The sequence below is a fragment of the Anolis sagrei genome, chromosome 1 (assembly GCF_037176765.1).
Source record: "Anolis sagrei isolate rAnoSag1 chromosome 1, rAnoSag1.mat, whole genome shotgun sequence".
Lineage (NCBI taxonomy): Eukaryota > Metazoa > Chordata > Lepidosauria > Squamata > Dactyloidae > Anolis > Anolis sagrei.
Window position 1 is genome coordinate 294,824,941 of NC_090021.1, and position 22,557 is coordinate 294,847,497.

At 38.7% G+C, this 22,557-nt stretch overlaps 1 protein-coding gene across 2 annotated transcripts in view; it reads left to right on the forward strand.

The window, feature by feature from the left end:
- AQR (aquarius intron-binding spliceosomal factor) overlaps nt 1-13,983 on the forward strand; it is a 62,104-nt gene extending 48,121 nt beyond the window's left edge. Inside the window, exons 30-35 of one of the 2 annotated variants that reach the window (XM_060759851.2) lie at nt 483-654; nt 2,421-2,591; nt 4,579-4,664; nt 8,581-8,755; nt 9,000-9,113; nt 13,497-13,983. In XM_060759851.2, coding sequence (XP_060615834.2) covers nt 483-654; nt 2,421-2,591; nt 4,579-4,664; nt 8,581-8,755; nt 9,000-9,113; nt 13,497-13,760 — 982 coding nt within the window. In that variant the 3' untranslated portion in view covers nt 13,761-13,983. The remainder of the gene's footprint in view (nt 1-482; nt 655-2,420; nt 2,592-4,578; nt 4,665-8,580; nt 8,756-8,999; nt 9,114-13,496) is intronic. The other variant, XM_060759858.2, reaches the window with a different exon arrangement.
- Nucleotides 13,984-22,557: the final 8,574 nt, after the last annotated feature.

A 22,557-nucleotide genomic window follows, 5' to 3' on the forward strand; every position in this document is an offset into this window, starting at 1 on the left:
TTTTTCTAAAGGTCAAGAGGGAGGGCACTGATCTAATCTCGCTGGGGGGGGGGGGGAAATCTCTCATCCCTACCAACTGCACTTGCGACAAAGTTGGGACTGAGAGCAGGATCTCCCCAAGTGATCTTAACCTCTGTGATGGCTCCTGAAGCAGCTCACAAATCATAGCAAAAATTCAGTGTCACTAACACACACAATAAAAACTCAATTTATAACAGTTAAGACATTTAAATGCAACACACAGATTAAAACAAATTAAAACACATTAAAAACAAATTGCAACATACAAAGTGTCAAGTTTTAAATTCCATACTCCTTGACTTTCCGTAGTCCTTATCAAAGCTATTACATTGAAGTTGGATTCCATGTTACACTGTTCTCCGAATGCTTGTGTGCAAAGCCATGTCTTTAACTTAAAGGGGGAAAACGTACAATAAGACACTGATCTATCAATAACTGTCTCTTTTTTCCCCCCATAAAAGCTTGTGTAATCTCTACAATTGGCGTTACAAGAACCTGGGGAATTTGCCACATGTACAGCTTTTGCCTGAATTCCGAACAGCAAATGCTGGTTTCTTGTATGACTTCCAACTTATAAATGTAGAAGATTTCCATGGCGTAGGAGAATCTGAACCGAATCCTTATTTCTATCAGGTAAGAGAAATAATTTTAGTTCATGTATTCATAATTATTTATTTGTGTAATATCCTGTCTTACTCTCAGCATGGGATCCAAGGCAGCATATAATGTTTTAAAAGCACAATACATTTTTGTATTGTCGGAGGCTTTCATGGCCGGAATCACGGGGTTGTTGTAGGTTTTTTCGAGCTATATGGCCATGTATATATGGCATTCTAGAATGCCTCTAGAACATGGCCATATAGCCCAAAAAAACCTACAGCAACACAATACATTTTTGTTAAAAAGTTGAGGCACAATAAATTAAAGGTAAAGGTAAAGGTAGTCCCTTGACATTAAGTCCAGTCATGTCTGACTCTGGGGTGTGGTTCTCATCTCCATTTCTAAGCCGAAGAGCCAGCGTTGTCCGTAGACACCTCCAAGGTCATGTGGCCGGCATGACTGCATGGAGCGCCGTTACCTTCCCGCCGGAGCGGTACCTATTGATCTACTCACATTTGCATGTTTTCGAACTGCTAGGTTGGCAGAAGCTAGGGCTGACAGCAGAAGCTCACACCGCTCCCTGGAATCGAACCTGCAACCTTTCGATCAACAAGCTCAGCAGCTCAGTGCTTTAACCCACTGCATTTAAAATATGCTTAAAATGTAATAAAATGAAAACAACAAACACACACACAGAAAACACTGGCAGAACATGCTACAACCAAATAGCTTGATTGGAAAAGTCTTCACCTGCCAGCAGAGAGATGGCAAGGTAGGGGCAGTGGACATCCCAGGGAAGAGAGCTCCTCAACTGATGTCTTCATCAAATCTGCAGCGATGATGATGATGATGATGATGATGATGATGATGATTATTATTATTATTATTATTATTATAACCTGCTTTCTCTCTTGAAGGAGAGATTATGGGATCAAAACAAAGCTTCCCCTGGGAAGTCTTAGTGCACGGTTAGATTCATATAAGGAGAGAAGATTTTTCAGACAGTCTTGACCTACGTCATGTAGACGTTTGCTCTGAAAGCATTGGCTCACAGTAGGATTGTTTTAGCAAGGTGATTATATGCTTTCTATAACCACCTCAGTCTGCAACCTAGTTACAGCCTTTTGGAGCTGCTGGTGTTTCCAAAAGCAGCCCTCCATAGAATGTGTTACAATATTTTAAACAGGATGTAATGAGATACGTGATTTTCCTGAGCTTTACCTATGAAATGAGAATAACATGCAAGTAAAAGATTTTATGCCACTCAGTTAATTGAAATTAAGTGACAGAATGTCTCCTCTCAGTGTTTAGAAAAAGAATTCTCTTGTAAGTGGACAGGATATTTTCAATTAGGTCTTCTTGGCTAGGAGTAAGTGTGCTGCTTTCTAGGGATGTACAGTAGTACTTTTTAAGGAAAATTCCAATACTAAAATATGCAATTTTTTCAGGCTTTTTAAAAAAGGAGATGATTTCTTTTAAGTAAACCCCTAAATCTGGGCACCAACCACCTGTTCTTGGCACTGTGAGCCAAAAGATTGCTCAAACTGCTTTTTAGGAGATAAAGTACCGATGTTTAATACGATCCATATTAAACAAAGAGACACATTACACTAGTAGAATGAGGTGAAAGTAAAAGAGACTACCCTAGTGTCACTACTATTTTAATTTTCCCTTTCTGAGCAGTGAATCCTATCATGAAGTTAAGTTGGGTGGGGTGGTCTGTTCATTTTCTCAGATTGTGGTGATACAGATTTCCTTTGTTCAGATGCATAAAACAAATGTGTACTAAAACTTTGCAGAATCTTGGAGAGGCAGAATACGTTGTCGCACTGTTCATGTACATGTGCCTGCTAGGATACCCTGCGGAGAAGATAAGCATCTTGACAACGTATAATGGACAGAAACACTTGATTCGGGATATTATTAACCAGCGTTGTGGGAATAACCCAATGATTGGAAGACCAAACAAGGTGATGTTCCAGATAATAATAAATTCAATTTTCTTTAATTTCAAAATAAATTCTGAATAGGGTATCCAATGCTTACTAGAAAAAAATCTTAAGGTTTTACTTTGCTTGTGTTTACTGTTGCCTATGGACATGTTGTGTTTGTGCTCATTGCAGAGCAGAAGTCTTTTATACTTTTACTTAGTTAATGATGAGCATTTTAAAAAATAAATTAAGCTTTGAGTTACTGGTGATTTGTAAAATAAATGAAATTAAGCTTTGAGTTACTGATTATTTGTAGGCAATAATATAGAAAGTTAGACATCAGATTGAATATGCAAATACATTTTGGGTTTATTAGTTTATAAAAGGCGTAATTCTGCATTTTGAAGGATTTTCTTATACAGTATTTAAGACTCCAATAGAGCCCCAAGGAGTATATAAATTACAGTGGCTTACATTTTCTAATTAGTTTGTTCCACTTTTTGCCCAGAGGCAGTTACTAAAGGCAACAGCAGCTAAGATTAGAACAATTACAACCATGAGAAGTTCCATTTCAGGAATCACATTATTATACCAGTAAGAAGATTATATATGGAATTTCTGATAAAGACATACATTTGTGATAAGCCAGTTAGCCACAGAGTTTTTTTTAACATTCTGACCAACTATGTCATTAAGACATTATCCTTATTGAATATTTAATTTTCATTTTCATGACATAAATGCATGCCTATTAAAGTTTTTTTGAAGCCATTATATACCCAAAAATGCCCAGTGAAAAACACCCAGCTTATTTATTAATATATATCTGTACATTTAAGTTATTGCACTTGGTCATTCTCATAATCTTGTTATGCAGACATGAAATTTAATATAATGGTTCTAATAATACTGAAATATTTTATGGTGCAATCCTGTGGTCTCTGAGAGAGCTACTTAAGACCCATGGAATAGTATAGATCGTCTTTTTGTGAACCTGTTGGGTTGTCTGTCAATGGAAACAATGGCTTAAGAGTGGTGTAACTCTTGCTGTCACTGGGGGTGAAGTTGATCAGGATCTACAAATTCCAAGGCCAACTGATTTCTCCAAAATATTGGGTTTTTTTTAAAAAAAAAAAATCCCAAATATGTGTGCCTAGCCTTGAAGTAAATTTTCTCTTATTACAGTGGTTCTCAGCCTGTAGGTCTCCAGATTGTTTGGCCTTCAACTCTCAGAAATCCTAACAGCTGGTAAACTGGCTGGGATTTCTGTGAGTTGTAGCCAAAAACACCTGGAGACCCACAGGTTGAGAACCACTGGCTTATTGAGAGCAAGAGCAAGAAACAAATGTTTTTCACCACCAATGCCCTGGATCCAATATGTGCTAATTTAGGAAGCTTTTCCCATCACCTTAAGACCATTCAGCCCATAGTTTAATACTCATTTAATTTTCAAACATTCTAAATACTGTTACTCCAATAGTAATAAAATAAAACTGTCTGGCAGTTTTATTTTTAGACTAAAGAAGCTATTGTGATTTAGAGCACCTCAAAAATGGAGTAAATGACTTTGGAGGGCCGCATCCACCTTCCTAGTTTGGGGACTCCTTTAGAGTTTCCATTGAAAGCAGAAATCTGATTAGTCTGATGTATGCCAAAAAGGTTGTACTTTGATGTATGTTCATCTGTAAACTCATCAGCAATTACTTTCTAAATTCCCCATTTTCCAAACCTGAATGGGGCACGTTGCTTTTAATGGAATCAGGTAGAGTAGACAGACACTGAAGTCCTGCTTTTTCTCTGGAAAAGTTGTTTTGTCTGCATCTCACAAGTACTTGATTTTTTAATTTTGATTTTAAAAAAAAAGAATTTCATCTGCTGTCTGGTCATGTTTGTCATTAAGTACATATTTAATATTTTTTCAGGATGTTACTGTAGTTCCAAAAGGGCAGGGTGCCTTTACCAAAGTGTTCTTTTGAAATCTCACTGAGATGCCAACAAATTAACACTCTCTCAAATTTTCCATTAGGTGACAACTGTAGATAGGTTTCAAGGTCAGCAGAATGATTATATAATCCTTTCCCTTGTGCGAACTAAAGCTGTTGGACACTTGAGGTATGTAATAATGTACTTCGTTATGGGGCACAATCCAAATCAATGGCTTTTTCAAACATGGAGGAGCGGGGTAGGTTCATATGGAGGGCTAAAATAGTCCAGTCCCAAATCCACAATACTACATCTCAAATAAAGGGGCATTTTGACTTTCAGCAGATTAGTGATAATAACTCACAAATAGTTATAAACAAAATTATTTAACCCATATTAATCAGAAATGTATACATTGAGCAATTAGTTTGGTTGCAGGAAGCACAGAAGTTTTATTATGTAGATTCTAATAGGGAGTTTAAAAGCTGGTATAAATAAAGCAGAGGGGGGTCAGTGAATAATACAAAAATCCATACACAAGAATTTTTTTAAGGCTGCACAATTAAAGGAACTTTCCTAAGGGACTAGGCTGGAGTTGTTTGTCTGGTCTGGCTTCTAGGAACTACTGGAATTGTGGATTAGCCAGAATTGTCAGCCTTTGGGTTTCAAAGAGACAAAGAAGAGAAAAAAGGCAAGAAGGAATAAAAAGTTGTAAGTTCACAAACAATAGACCTGGCCTGAAACCCCAGAGCGCCATTATTTATCAATGTAGATCATAGAATCAAAGAGTTGGAAGAGACCTCATGGGCCATCCAGTCCAACCCCCTGCCAAGAAGCAGGAATATTGCATTCAAATCACCCCTGACAAATGGCCATCCAACCTCTGCTTAAAAGCTTCCAAAGAAGGAGCCTCCACCACACTCCGGGGCAGAGAGTTCCACTGCTGAACGGCTCTCACAGTCAGGAAGTTCTTCCTAATGTTCAGATGGAATCTCCTCTCTTGTAGTTTGAAGCCATTGTTCCGCGTCCTAGTCTCCAAGGAAGCAGAAAACAAGCTTGCTCCCTCCTCCCTGTGGCTTCCTCTCACATATTTATACATGGCTATCATATCTCCTCTCAGCCTTCTCTTCTTCAGGCTAAACATGCCCAGCTCCCCAAGCCGCTCCTCATAGGGCTTGTTCTCCAGACCCTTGATCATTTTAGTCGCCCTCCTCTGGACACATTCCAGCTTGTCAATATCTCTCTTGAATTGTGGTGCCCAGAATTGGACACAATATTCCAGATGTGGTCTAACCAAAGCAGAATAGAGGGGTAGCATTACTTCCTTAGATCTAGACACTATGCTCCTATTGATGCAGGCCAAAATCCCATTGGCTTTTTTTGCCGCCACATCACATTGTTGGCTCATGTTTAACTTGTTGTCCACGAGGACTCCAAGATCTTTTTCACACGTACTGCTCTCGAGCCAGGCATTGTCCCCCATTCTGTATCTTTGCATTTCATTTTTTTCTGCCAAAGTGGAGTATCTTGCATTTGTCACTGTTGAACTTCATTTTGTTAGTTTTGGCCCATCTCTCCAATCTGTCAAGATCGTTTTGAATTCTGCTCCTGTCCTTTGGACTATTGGCTATCCCTCCCAATTTGGTGTCGTCTGCAAACTTGATGATCATGCCTTCTAGCCCTTCATCCAAGTCATTAATAAAGATGTTGAACAGGACCAGGCCCAGGACGGAACCCTGCGGCACTCCACTTGTCACTTCTTTCCAAGATGAAGAGGAAGCATTGGTGAGCAGTCTCTGTGTTCGTCCACTTAACCAATTACAGATCCACCTCACCGTAGTTTTGCCTAGCCCACATTGGACTAGTTTCCTTGCCAGAAGGTCATGGGGGACCTTGTCGAAGGCCTTCCTGAAATCTAGGTACGCTACATCCACGGCATTCCCTGCATCTACCCAGCTTGTAGCTCTATCGAAGAAAGAGATCAGATTAGTCTGGCATGACTTGTTTTTGATAAATCCATGTTGACTATTAGCGATGACTGCATTTGTTTTTAAGTGTTTGCAGACCGCTTCCTTAACAATCTTTTCCAGAATCTTGCCCGGTATCGACGTGAGGCTGACCGGACGGTAGTTGTTTGGGTCATCCTTTTTTCCCTTCTTGAAGATTGGGACCACATTGGCCCTCCTCCAATCTTCTGGAACTTCTCCCGTTCTCCAAGAACTCTCAAAGATGGTTGCCAATGGTTCCGAAATGACTTCCGCTAGTTCCTTCAATACTCTGGGGTGTAGTTGATCTGGCCCTGGGGACTTGAACTCATTAAGAGCGGCCAGGTATTCCTGGACGATTTCTTTCCCAATTTGGGGTTGGATGTCCTCCAATCCCTCATCCACTCCATCTTGCTGAGGTTGAAGACTCTCTTTTTGTGAGAAGACCGAGGCAAAGAAGGCATTAAGTAGTTCTGCCTTTTCCCTATCCCCTGTCAGCATTGCCCCATCTTCTCCTCGAAGAGGTCCTATCGCCTCCTTGTTTTTCCTTTTTCTACTGACATAAGAATAGAAGCCCTTTTTATTGTTTTTAATGTCCCTTGCAAGTCTGAGCTCGTTTTTTGCTTTAGCCTTGCGGACCTTTTCCCTACAGGTGTTGGCTATTTGTTTGAATTCTTCTTTGGTGATTTCTCCCTTTTTCCACTTCTTGTGCATGTCTCTTTTGTGTCTTAGCACAGTTAGAAGTTCTTTGGACATCCATTCTGGCTTCTTTGCACTTGTCCTATTTTTTCTCTTTGTTGGCACGGTTTGCAATTGCGCCTTGAGTATTTCACTCTTGAGAAATTCCCATCCATCCGTAACTCCCTTGTCTTTTAGTATCTGTGTCCACGGAATGCTGCTCAGCGTTTCCTTCATTTTTTGGAAATCAGCTCTCCTAAAGTCCAAAATGCGGGTTTGACTTGTCTTGGTTTCGGCCTTCCTTTGTACCTCAAATTGCAGGAGCACATGGTCACTTGCCCCTAAGGATCCTACTACTTCGACCGCATCGATCAGGTCGTCCTCATTTGTTAGGATGAGATCAAGAGTAGCCAATCCCCTTGTTGCCTCTTCTACCTTCTGGACCATGAAATTGTCTGCAAGGCAAGCGAGGAATTTGTTGGACCTTGTACTCTTGGCCGAGTTTGTTTTCCAGCAAATATCGGGATAGTTGAAATCGCCCATGACTACTACATCTCTTCTCTGTGCCTGTTTGGTCAACTGTTGGCAGAAGACTTCATCAAGTTCTTCCTCCTGGCTTGGGGGTCTGTAGTAGACGCCTACAACGACATCTTTTTGAGTCCCAGTTCCCTTGATTCTTATCCAGATGATTTCAAGCTGGTTTCCCAGATTGCTGTCTTGAATCTCTTCTGCAGCATAAGAGTTTTTGACATATAAGGCTACTCCGCCTCCTCTCCCCTTTGTTCGGTTTCTGTGAAAGAGGTTATACCCCTCGATATCTACATTCCAGCGATAGGAGTCATCCCACCAGGTTTCAGTGATCCCTATGATATCATATTTGTGGTGTTGTGCTAAAAGTTGGAGTTCGTCTTATTTCCCATGCTCTGTGCATTAGTGTAAAGACATGTGAGCCCCTGAGATCTTCCCTTGAGCTGTTTAATTGGGATTATTGTGCTTTTGATACTTGGTCCTTGTTGAATTAACTGCCTGGGAGTAGGAGTGCATCTTCTACACTGTAGAAATAATGCAGTTTGACACTACTTAAAATGCCATAGCTTAGTGTTATGGTATCATGGTAGTTGTAGTTTTACAAGGTCTTCAGCCTTTTCTGCTAAAGAATGCAAGTGCCTCGCCAAACTACATCTCCCAGGGTTTCATCACAGTGAGACCTGGTAGTTAAAGTAATGTCAAACTACATTAGTTTTGTAGTGCAGATGCACCCAAAGGCACCTTCTGATTTTCCTTCTCTCACTTTAAAAATATTACTCAGCTATGATACTTCATGCAGTCAGAGAGAAGAAACTGCATACTTTGACTATATTGCCTAAATTGCCAAAGTAGGTTTCAATTGAAGGTAAGAACACAGTATGTCAATTTCTTTCTTTCTTTATTCTTTTTTGAAGGGATGTACGGCGTTTGGTGGTTGCTATGTCAAGAGCCAGACTTGGGCTTTATATATTTGCAAGAGTTTCACTGTTTCAGAACTGCTTTGAGCTGACACCAGCTTTCAGCCAGCTGACCGCTCGTCCTCTCCAACTGCATATAATCCCCACAGAGTATTTCCCAACAATACGGCAGGTATGACGTTGAGAACCACTGGTGTAAAGGTATATAAATGTGGTAAATAAATTAAATAAATAAATAAACGACTAGCAGAACAGAGTTATAGAAAAAGAGTATAATTATGACTTCAGTGTAAGAATTGAAACTGCCTTTCTTTTCTTTAAAGCTTAACTTTCATTCGTGAAATGTTCTTTTTATCTGTGTTCTTGTCCTGGTTTTCTTTTACACTTTCCTAAATAGCACCTCTTTTCCCTTTTAGAATGGAGAACATCCATCTCATCAAGTCCACATTATAAAGAATATGCCTCAGATGGCCAACTTCGTGTACAACATGTATATGCATATGATACAAAGCACACGGCAACACAGACAGGTATGGAACTCTGAAAGTTGGGGGAACATTGTTTTATATTAAAATGCACTTGAGGGGAAACACTTTTAATTATTTCTTAGAACTAAATACATTTATAAGAAAGTGTTAAAGATATGGTTAAGAAAAATATAGTTGAGTAGGCCTTGGATGAAGTTTTTGTCTCTAGAGTAACAAATAGCCTGGGACCTATAATTTTAAACATTTTTAAAAAATAAAGTTATTTAATAAGAGAAGAAGAGATAGCATAAAGTCCTAAAATTAGTTGGGGAGCCAGTATGATGTAATCAGTGGTTCCCAACCTGTGGGTCCCCAGGTGTTTTGGCCTACAACTCCCAGTTTATCAGCTGTTAGAATTTCTGGGAGTTGAAGGCCAAAATCTGGGGACCCACAGGTTGAGAACCACTGGTGTAAAGGTTTGAGTGTTGGAATAGAACACTGGGAGACTAAAGTTGCCTGGCTACAAGGAAATCTACAATTTTAAATGACAAATAATAATCTGTTGTTGTTATGTGCCTTGAGCTGTTTCTGACTTATGGTAGCTTAAAGTGAATTATCATGGCTTGTCCTTGGCAAGATTTGTTCAGAGGTTTGGCTTTGCCTTCCTCTGAGGCAGAGAGTGTGACTAGGCCAAGATCTGCCATTGGGGTTTTTTGTTTTTTGTTGTTGTTTTTGTCATGTCAGGAGCGACTTGAGAAACTGCAAGTCGCTTCTGGTGTGAGATAATTCGCCGTCTGCAAGGACGTTGCCCAGGGGACACCCAGATGATTTTTGATGTTTTTATCATCCTTGTGGGAGGCTTCTCTCATGTCCCCGCATGAGAAGCTGGAGCTGATAGAGGGAGCTCATCTGCCTCTCCCCGGATTCGAACCTGCGACCTGTCGGTCTTCAGTCCTGCCGACACAGGGGTTTAACCCACTGTGCCACCGGGGGCTGCCATTGGGTATCTATGGCTGAATGGATATTTTAACCCTAATCCAGAGTCATAATCCAATACTCAAAACTTTACACCATGCTGGCTGTCTAACAAACGGTAATGGTAGTGGCAATACCTAAGACTATCTAGTACAATACATGGATTCTAGCCTTTGCCTCTAAACATTTCTAGAGTATTAATCAAACATAATATAGGAAAACTGGAAAGAACAAACTTTGAACAGTTTCTGTAACACCAGAAGTCAGTGAAACCGATTGACAGTCAATAGAATTAGGGCAGGGAATTAAGTGCCACACCCATAAATAATTTACAGAATTCACCATGACAAAGTATGATCATGACTAGTTTATATGGCTTTAAAGGGGGATTAGTCAGATTCCTGGAGTTAGAACTGTCAGTGGCTTTTGGCCATAATGCTAAATTACAGCATGTTTCAAGATGATGGGCCACTTTCAAAGCAGTACATTTCACAATAGAAGCATGTTACAATTTCATAAAAAGTTAAAAGCAGGTTAATGACTTATTAAGTTATCAAGTTTTACTAATTGTTTTAAGCCAGACAAAAATCTTTAAAATAACTCCGCTAATGGAAAATATCTCATTAAGTCTTTTGTTGAAAAATTGCCATCTTGCAAATGACTGAAACTGGGGGCAGTTTGTGCACTGGAAGAGGCATCTAGCGGCAATCATTTGAAACTTGCCCTTTAAAGGAGTAAGAGATTAATTCACGGTGGTATGTGTTTGCAGAAATAATAGCAATTTCAAATCGGATCCATCTTTTTGGAACACCCTGTAGAATTTCTACTTCATAAGTAACATGATTCTTAATGCAACTATGTGGAGAGAGCACAAGAGGAAGAAGGCTATTAATGCCTTTCTTGTGACTTCACAGACTCATCTGGTTGGCTACTATGGGAAGTGAGATTCTGGACTAAACAACCCCAGAGTGAGCAGAGTTCCTCCCCCAAACTCTGGAAATTGTCCATCCCCTAAAAAAATGTTTGCTCTAATTCTCTGAAGCTTTTAATAACCTGAAATCCTTTCTAGAAGTTGCCTTGTGTTCTGGTTTTGTGGAGAAAGACCAGATGTAAATAAATGAAATTACCCCCATCATCATCATCATCATCATCATCATCATCATTTCATTCCCAATGTGGCCTACCATGAGTTTAAAAATATGATTAATCCAAAATAGAAACCACAGCTTTCTAATTCTTTCCGATGTTTTGCTGGAAAAGAGGCAGAGGCGGAGCAAACAAAACCAGGGGAAATAAAGCGCATTCATATCTACCTTAGAAGCTTTTAAACAGAGGCTGGATGGCCATCTGTCAGGAGTACTTTGATTGTGCTTTTCCTGCATGGCAGGGAGTTGGACTAGATGGCCCATGTGGTTTTTTCCAGCACTATTATTCTATGATATTACCAACCTTACATCAGTATTATTTGATAAATACAATTCTATCCTGGTATACAAGGCATGTGTGAATATGGGTAAGCAGGGCTGATCCCTTTGAGGTCCATACATTCAGCCAAATACACAAAATATTAACTTGGAAGAATCAGGTAGTTTTTAGGGATTCCAAAGATACTCGGGGTACAGGGAGGAATATGCTTGATGCCATTGACCATCCTGAAACAAGACTAAATTTGATTTATTGATGCAAATTGTAAGCGATTATTCTGAAGAGATGACTGCAAATCCATTTTATATTCAAAGCACTCACATTATAGTGCAGTGAAGGATACCCTTGTGAATCCAAATGCATACTTAATCCCATAGACTTGATTTGGTGCCTGTTCTTTGTGGTATTCTTTAAGATGTTATTTTTAGTATGATTTTAGTCAAGAATTACAAAATGAACTGAATGACAGTAATCATGCATGGATAAAAATCGAACCAGCTGCATTGCAGAAGGAGCCCTTGTTTTATCTAGCAGCATTTATATATTATGCCAGGGACAAAGAGATCCGTAATTTGAGAGGTTCAGATTTTCTGAATGCCCGTAATTAGTCTCCCTTGAATAATTTCAGCCACAGATTACAAGTTTTAGATATAGTAATTTGAAAAGTTTTTTTCTCCAAGTTGGCTGGTGAAACGTCAGATCTTTCTATGGCTGGCAGAAACATGAGCTTTTTTAAATCACATGCTTGAATGCTAGTGTGAAGCAGCTCCTTAAAAACTATGCAGTGGCTGAAGTGTGTGTATGTGTGTGATACCAGTATCAAGACCAATGAACCTATCTCTTTTTCAGCATAAAGGAAAGGAAAATAGAAAGAAGAAGGGGGCTAGTGTAATATCTTGCTGGAAGATATTATTTTAAACTTGCTAGCAAACACAATAAAATTATTTAGAATCATAGGGATGAAAGAGAACACGAGAGCTGTCTAGTCCAGCCCACCGCCATACAGGAACACACATCCTTTCTTCCAAGTTCTAAACAAATTATTTGCATTTTATGAGTTCTTCTCCCAAGATCTGCAGGTCTGGAATTCAGTTTTGTGATTCCTTGCATTCTTCTTTTTTCCCTTTTGGCATTAAAGTAGGGAGATACCTAGCTTGCTGGATCAGATATTCATCATACACTAAAGAGAAAAGAGAGAGGAAGCATGAGAACGTTTCCCCTAGTCTCTGAAGATTGAATTACAGGGAAAGTTGAATATCTGAAGAGGTTTATAGTGATGAGATCTCTATCAGAAAAACACAACTCAGGCTGCAGTTATGGGAATGTTCACTTGCAACAAGTCAAAATGAATATATTCTAAAGGTAGAATTATGATGCCAGTAGAGTTCATCTTCCGACTAAGCACTATGTTTTTGTAATACTGTGCTTTCTTGATTCTAAGACATGCCTTTTCCTTCACATAAACATCTCTATGGGTGGCACTGAAATTAATGTGCATCTTGCAATCGATGTAATCTTAGAATCAAAGAAATACAGTAGTGTGATAATTAAATGATTTTTTTCAAAAATATGTGTGGTAATTCAGTTTGTATTCCATGCAAAATGTTTAAAAAAAAAGATCATTTGATAATTTGTGGTGCTTTGTTTAAGCAGTTAACTTTTCAACCATTTCGTAAGTGTCTGGTGGTTTTCCAATTGTGGAATTCCTCATTAGAGTAAATATTGAGGCTGTCATAAAACTAATGGTACTAACTGTAGATAAGCAGTGTGCAGAAAATTATTTATAAGAAACATCAGAACATCACTCCAGTAGCTGTATTGTATCAATGAAATGTATGTAAGTCTTGTCTTACCATTCAGTCGCTGATTCAGTGAATCTCCACTAGTGGGGAGAAATCATTGCACTTAGGCCTCTGATTCTGCAGGCAAGCATATTTGGTACTGAAGTTTTTATATTTAGCATGTCTAGTTTGACAAGATGTCTTGACTCTTGAATCCCCCCCCCCCCCAATGCTTTCATAATGCATTCTTACATTTTCTTATTAGCAGGATTTGTTGCCTCCTCCAGCACTTGTTGAAGAAAATGAAACAATTAATTCTCAGGAAACTGAAATAGTTCCAAGCAGGGATGCAGAAATGGAGACAGAAGATGAAATCAAAACCACCCCAGTGGAAACGGTGGAGGAGAAAGTTCTGGAGGAGAAACAGAAAGCAGGAGAAGAGGAAGAGGAGCATCGGAAAATGCCGGAGCATCCTGGAAGAGACAGTGATAGTGAAGATAGTGAAACAGAGGAAGACGGTGGAAAATGAACATTTGTTTTTCAAGTGCAAGTTGGAAAAATGACTAAATTTTAAATTGTATATATATATCTGTTAACTAGTGAAGTGGACCAGACATCTGAATGTTGATGATGCTCGAAGTATCATTTATTCACAACAAGTAATGAATAAATATAGCCAAAGGATTGTCCATGAAATTGCAATTTATATTTTATTTGTATATGATGTATTTAGTAAAACAATTTTAATCTTAGTTTGTATCTTTTTCTTGTACTATAAACATTTGTTTGGGTTGATAGACATTTTTCTGTTGCATGTAGAAGCCATCAAAATTGAGAAAATTGCTAAATATATGTCTTTGCAAACAGTGGGGAACTGATTCAATACCTGCCTTCGGCCAGCATTAGGGAAGGCTCCCTGTTTCCTAGTTTTGAGTTATGCCCTATGCAGCACAGTTTATCTCATCAACAAAGTCCTATTCAAAGAGAAAAGGTGGATGACTACCCTTTTGCTAATCCAGTATGGTCCGTAATAATTTGGATCTATTCCAAGATCTATGAAATCAACCCATGTTAGATTGTACCATTTTGTGCAATTGCTTCCATTTGAATACTTTTAATGTTTGTTTTTAAACTCTCTGTAAATTCAAATGTCAGCACCATAGGAACAAAGCTAGACTTGGCAACCTTTCCTACCAGCAAGGAATTCCTTTTAATTTACAAAAGCATTCAGTCATAGTATCCTGCTGCATCTATGTTCTGGAAATAGCGTATTCTAGGAATGGTTTTATCATATGAGTTGCAGTTTGTATCTAAAGGTATATGAATGGAGTCATTAGGCTTACCAAAATGTTCTGCTGAGTCAGAAGTGCTAGAAAAAACACTATTTGCATTTAAATACTGGCCTGTATCAAGCAAATCTGATGCATGCATAATCATCAGGGTTTGAGGGGCAGGGAGAGGGATATAAGAGCTCTGCAAAGATTTGACTTGTAGCCATTAAGAATAGCAGGAGTGTCAAGGAAAAATATTTATATTAAATATTGATTTCCTATACAACTCACAGACTATTGGGAAGAAGAGCTTACTTGTTACCTACCTCTCCCCATGGATTGAGGCAGGGAACAACAACAAATTAAAATACAATACATAACATTAATAAAAAACACAAACCAATTTAAACACGTTTTATTTATTTATTTCACTTGATACGGCTTTTCTCACCAAAACATAATTATGGCGAAATTTAATACCTCACATACAAAAGCTTAACATAACGATAATAACATAATATCCATTTTAAAAAACATAAGACCAATGCATATTGAAACAATTGGATCATTGTGTAACATTTGTAATTTAAAAATAACTTAAAATCATCTGCATAAATCTGCCAGAAAAGACTGGTCTGTAATGCTGTTTTAAACTCAGACACCATATTCAGTCGTCATATCTCTTCCAGTAAGTCTTCAATTCTAAAACCCACTCCCCGCCCTATGTAAACTTCTCTAACAATGGGATTTGTCTTAGAATCATAGGTGCTTTTTCACATATATAAATACAGCTTTCTTCTGTTGGTGGTACTGAAATTAGTGTGCATCTCAGAATATATGGCTTCTTAGAATCGAAGAAATACGGTATCTTGTAAATGAGAAACAATTTGTTCTTTCTTGTGCAGTATATTATACACTATCTGGATTGGTAATTTATTCTTGAAATCTGTAAAAGGGAGGGAGGGAAGCTTTTAGATGGTTACAGAGAGGGGCCTAATGACGGAGATTGTTGTTTCATGAACTATCGGGGATGAACAGTAGAAGGACTCTAGCCATATAATCAACTATGGATCCTCAGTCTTCTAACATGTATTTCTTACCGTGTTCCAGTACCTAATTTTAACTAATATAAATATCAGTATGAACACCTGTTAATAGGTGTTTTACTGAAGCAACTTGATATAGATCGTTCACTTTCACAAGGGACAGAGAGTTTCATCTATGCTGATGATCGTGACTTCACCGCTCAAACAGGGAGTTTTGAGATGGTTGAACAGAAGCTCTCCAAAGCTTTAAGTGCTCTTACTGCCTATTACAGGCAAAACCAGCTGATTCCTAATCCATCTAAGACACAGACATGTACTTTTCTTCTTAAGAACAGATAAGCATCTTGAGCTCTGAGGATTACCTGAGAAGGAACTCCACTGGAGCATTGCAGCACACCCAAATACCTGGGAGTTACCCTGGACCGTTCTCTGACCTACAAGAAGCACTGCCTGAATACTAAGCAAAAAGTGGGTGCTAGAAACAATATCATACGAAAACTGACTGGCACAACCTAGGGATCACAACCAGCTACAGTGAAGACATCTGCCCTTGCACTTTGCCACTGTGCTGCTGAGTACGCTTGCTCGGTGTGGAACACATCTCAGCACACTAAAACAGTGGATGTGGCTCTTAATGAGACATGCTGCATTATCACAGGCCATCTGCGCCCTACACCACTGGAAAAATTACACTGTCTAGCTGGTATTGCATCACCTGACATCCGCCGGGAAGTAGCAGCCAATAATGAAAGGACAAGGCAGTGACATCTATGGCCCATTCCCTATTCGGATATCAGATATCGGATATTACACCAAGAAATAGTTTTTTAAGATCTACAGAGATATTTGCAGAAACACCTCGGCAAATGAGAGTCCAAAAGTGGCAGGCTAAAACCCAGCACCACAATCCATGGCTGATACCAAATGAGAGACACTCTCCTGGGCACACAGAAGACTCAGCAACTTGGAAGGCGCTGAACAGACTGCGCTCTGACACCACGAGATGCAGAGCCAACCTTAAGAAATGGGGCTACAAAGTGGAGTTTATGACATACGAGTGTGGAGAAGAGCAAACCACAGACCACCTATTACAATGCAGCCTGAGCCCTGCCACATGCAGAATGGAGGACCTTCTTATAGCAACACCAGAGGCACTCCAAGCGGCCAGCTACTGGTCTAAGGTCATTTAATAGTATGTCAAGTTTTTAAACTTTGTGTTTTCTCAAATACATTAGTTCGTTCCTGACGCGATAAATAAATACTTTCACAAGATATCAGGACATGGGTCTCTGCAGTAAAAGTACCTTGCCTAAATAAGTGCAGGAAGCAAATCCTCAAAGGTTGCAAAAACTTCTTGCAATCGATTGGACCAAAGCTATCGCAGCACATTCAACATTCAGCCTAGACTTGGCTGGAGGTGCTCAGACAATCAGCATTTAACAAGCTGACAAGCGGGGATCAAGTTTTGAGGACTATAAAGCAGAGCCCATAGATTCTCCTAGGAAATTAGGACATTTATATATTTGCATCGTCTGTTCTAAACAATACCTGAATACCTGTATTTTTAAAAAATGCACACAATTGGCTGGTATTTCTGTCATCACAGTATCCATATTATGGAAAACTCTGCAGCATCCAGGTGAAAAGCTCTCTAATAATAAAAGCCTTGGCACTTCAAGCCTTACTGGAGATAAATGTGACAGGGCCTGCCCATTTATCAGTGATGAATTCCTGAATTACCAGGCTGCAACATTAGAGTAGTCCTGCTATGCATCGCCAGGCGCTTCAGCATCCTGCTGCTTAAATTTGACATCTCTATGTTGTCAAGAGAACTATTTTTAGACTGCTGGTCTGGGGCATGGAATGCTTATTAATTACTTTAAAGGGAAAGGAATGGGCTATAGGGAGGGTGCTATGCTTTAGCATTTCAGATACTGTTCCAAGTGGCAGGACAGATTGACTCTGTTAAAGGGACCATTTTTCAAGTGTTCGTGTAGCAGCAACAAAACCTAACTGAAATGCTAAGAGTACAGAACAAGTCTAGGACAAATGTAGTCCTTCAGATGTTGATAGACTAATTCCACTGTTCTTCACCATTGGTTATGTTGGCTACAGTTGTTGGGACTTACACTCCAACAAAATCCGGAAGGCTGCATTCTTTAAAAGTGCTGGGAAGCTTGTCCTTCATTGAGGAGATATAATGTACCTGGCTGGATACTTGAAAAGTCTTTTTAAAATATGCTCAGTAACACGATGGGCACTTTACAAGTAGACTTGAGTGACCTTTTGACAATTTAATGACTAAATTGTTCTAAACATATTTGTGTGTGTGTGTGTGTGTGTGTGAGCATACATACACATGCACACATACACATACAAACGTTTAAGGCGTCTGTTGTCTTATAATGACCCCATGAATTCAACAGTGTTTTTTAAGGCAAGCCATGAGGTGGTACTTTCTGAAATACAGCCTACAGCATCTGACAGTTTCCCATTCAAATACTAACCAGGACTGACCATACTTCGTTTCCACAACCAAGTGCCTTTAGGGATTTATGCTACACGTAGGTATGAATATCTACTTACTTATTTTGATATTTATTTACTTTGTTTATATTTATCAATCTATCAAAGCAACTAATCTTGTATTCTCATTCAAATTATATTTTTACATGAAAATCCTAATGAATCTAGCTAGTCTTTTTGGTTATTTAAGTGGGCAACTCCCAAGCATAAGTAGAAATCACACATAATAATAGCTGGTCCATGACAGTAATTCGAAAAAGCTATTCTTGTCATTTGTGGGAAGGGCAGCATAACTGCTGTGTGCTTTAGTCAAAAACAGGAGGAATGTGCCCCACTGATCCCTCAAGAATCAGTTGCTTTTAGTACTTCAGTTGTAAAATCTGTCAGGCATTCCTGGGGTTACTTTTAGATCATTGTGCACCACCCCTAGCCTAACGTGCAATAAAGTTCTGGGTTCAAATCAAAATAATATTCAAATGCTTGGGACATATGGCTTGTACCCATATAATTCCAGTGGAAAATCCTATATTTGTGAGGAATGCATTCATTTCAAGGACATTCAAACACAATTGTGCTGATCCTTAAGAAAGCAACAAAAATCTGTTCTCAATACCTTTATTAAGGTTGAGCTGAAATGCTACAAATGTATTTTATAGAATGTTGGTTGGTCATGGTAGTTTCTATTTTAGTTGTACATATAAAAATAATGAAATGATATGTTGATAACTTTATACTATGCATTTCAATTATCAATATATATCTTGACAGCACAGTTTAGTCAGAATTAATTTATAGCAATACAACGCTTATCAGTAGTGTATATTCCTCTCCCTCCTGTATCACAGTTCTCATGATTTCATGAGTGAATGCATAACAAAATTTTCAACATTCAGTGACTGCATCTGAAGTCTGCTCTTTTGATCCCAATACAATCTCTGTAGTTTACAGTTGACTGAAAAGACAAGAAGGTTGGAGAAATGATCTAATCACTGTTCACTATCGCTCTGCCCCTTTAAAGAGAGGTTGCTTTGTTACAGTGAGTGAACTTGACCTTTTAAATGCCGCCACAATGTGTTATAACCTGAGAAAGTGCAATCAGATTTACAATGGTCTACTGGGTGGGGTGGACGCATTCAATTGTGGGAGCTAGCTGGTCCCTCGCTTTATTCTTGAATTCTATGCATTCCGTGATAGGTAGCAATGAGACTAAACAGATTAAATTATTGGAATTTGATGCTCCCTATTTTATCTCTAGCTTACCTTTATATTTTTAGCAGTGTATATACTGTGCTTTCATCTCTCCTCAATTACAAACGCAGGTCAAATTTCATTGGTAAGCCATTTGTCCTAAATTACTCCCTACTCATACAACATTCACCCACTGGCATCCTGTCAGCCTAAACTATGCAATAAAAAGGCGTTGAGGACAGCTGCTTCTTCTGACTCATCTCCTCTCCCAGTCTTACAATCAAGATATGTGTGTGTGTCTATGTATAAATTTTTTACATGAAACAAGGAAAATTACTGATGCAGAAGTACTAGCAAGGAAACTCTAGGAACTATGAGTTGCATCTCACAGACATGCATATATATTTATGTTGTTTCACTGTATATACTTAGTTGCCTATTTGTGATAAGTTGATAGCTTCAGCAAAGTTGAAAAACAGATACCGAGCACTTTTTCATGAACTATTTTCATATACTGCTCTAACATTTCTGTGTTGTTCAGATGGGGAAATGAGCAGTTTTATTTACTGGGGAGATAAATAAGTTGCTGTGAGGTCCACGGCATTGTCACCCAAGTTTATAATATTGAATTTATTTGGTCATGGAAGGAACTTCTCAGTTTTGTGATATAGCTATTTCCCAGTTCCAGCAAAAGCCAAACAATAACATCATTTATTTATTATTATATTTATTTGCGGTATTTGTAGACTGTCCTTCTCAACCCCGAAGGGTACTCAGGGCAGTTCATATAACAAATCATTTAGAACCGAGATTAGCTTTCAATGTTTAGGTTACTAGATGATCTTTTGCACTCATGGGTAGACACTTTGCACTTGCTAGATAACAAGGAAAATGAGAGTTAAAGCATGTCTATCTGTTTTCCTAGCTTTTCTGTTCTGATCTCCTTTGCTTCAATAAAGATGCTTCCTACCCTGGATGAAAGACAAGGGCTCCTAAGGTATTTTGAACCCCCTCCATAGATGACATAGCCCTTGAAAAAACTGCAGTTCCAATTCTGGAACAGGAAAGAAGCTACTACTGTGATAAAAGACAGTTTCTTTACCATGTCAGATGGTATCTTCTGGGAGGCAATTTTGAGATAACTCCTTTTAGGCTCCTTGTGTCTATTTTAACAATCAAAACTTATACATCAAGCTATGAACTTAATGTAACGTGGAGTCTGGCCAAGAATTTACCATTTTATTAATCTTGAAACCATAGTGTGATTTTGAAAGTGTAGTTAAACTTATTAGGAAATAGCTAATATTGATTAAATAATTTTACACAATTTGCTGGAAAAAGCATAGGGTTGAAATACAAGTTCTTAAATAAGACATCTCCAGTCTTGCCATGCATATAATTTATAAGATATTTGGAATAGGTATTTACTCACCCACCCTTTAGAGCAGTTTCTTAAAAAGCTGGAGATGAAGGTAGACTCCAGGGTAGACACATTAAAAAATAAATTGCTATAATGAATTTTTGGCATTAAAACGTATTTAACTAAAAAGAAATTCTGGAAGGTCTGATAATAAGTTTGGGAATTTTTTATTGTTGACTGCAAATTTGGTTTGCACTCTGCATTCAAAAGATTTCACAACACAAACTCCCAAATTAAGATTTTAACAAAGCCACAAAGGTTTGTTGGTTTTTGCCTTTGCCATTCCTAAATATATATCTGACAGAGGTCATATAATCTATAGTGAGCTCTAGAAATTTGTAAATTTCTAGCAAGGAATTTGCTGACAGCATTCAGTAAAAAACAGGTGACACAAAGAGTTAAATAGGAAAAAGAGGTTCTTTGTTTGGAACTATTCTTCTGGACACAATACAGGTGCAATAATGTTTGTGATTATGTACTTTGAATCCACAGTTTGTGATGTGTAACTTTATAATGTGTCCAGCCCATGGTGTACATATTTCACATCCCTAGTCTAGACAATATAAGATGGACCATTAATCTTTTTGCAGTAAAATGTAGCTTCCCATTCCAGGAAGGTTTAGCTGCAATGTGACTGAGAAAAGTGGTTCCTAACTCTTGGGTACCACTGGTGGCCCACAGACCACAGGTTGGGAACCACTTTTCTCAGTCACATTGCAGCCAAACCTTCCTGAAATGTTAGCCATGCTGACATTCCAGGAAAAACAATATCCTAGGCTCTTGTTTAAAAGAAAAAGAAAAAGAAAAGGCTAGAATATTATCCTAGTGTACTTTCTCATTCCAAGATAAAAATTAGAGCAGGTTTAGGTAAATGCCACAGTATTAGTCCTTGTTGTGACCCAAATTCAAATATTCAACATCCTTTATGCAATTGTGCAATATGAGGACTGTGAAAGAGAAAGTCTGAACTTACCTCTTCTTGCTGACAAATCTGTTGTTTGTGTATCTGTACACTCTTGACTTTTTCCCAGTGAGGGTGACCTCTGGCAGCAGCCTTCTAGGAAAGTACTGCAAATAAAGACTACAGTAAAGCAGTTTTTGGCAGCTCACAGCTGGTCAAAGTGGATGTTGAATTTCTTCTGTCTTTTTCAAGATTCCCTGCCAAGAATTCCCAGGCCTTTTGTTATCCTGAGAACTGTGAGTGAGGGAATGGGAATTTATAGAACTCTCTTGCCCACTTGTAATGGAAAGCATTTTAAAAGTCAGCTTGTTTTTTTTTTAATGGCTCCTTTCCTTTTTAGTTTTTTATGTTATTTGAAAAAATAACTCATGTGAAAAAGGAAAGGATCCTGTAGTGATGGGGTCTTTCAAATAAAATTCTGGAAAAGATTGCTAAGGAAGTGGTCTGCAAATACTTAGAAATGAATGTGGTCATCACTAACAGTCAACATGGATTCACAAACAAGTCATGCCAGACTAATCAGATCTCTGTCTTCGATAGAGTTATAAGCTGGGTAGATGCAGGAAACGCCGTGGATGTAGCATATCTGGATTTCAGTAAGGCCTTCGACAAAGTCCCCCACAACCTTCTGGCAAACGAACTAGTCAAATGTGGGTTAGGCAAAACTACAGTGAGGTGGATCTGTAATTAGTTAAGTAAACAAACCCAAAGGGTACTCACCAATGCTTCCTCTTCATCCTGGAAAGAACAGACGAGTGGAGTGCTGCAGGGTTCCATCCTGGGCCCGGTCCTGTTCAGCATCTTTATTAATGACTTAGATGAAGGGTTACAAGGCATGATCATCAAGTTTGCAGACGACACCAAATTGGGAGGAATAGCCAATACTCCAGAAAATTCAAAACGATATTAACAGA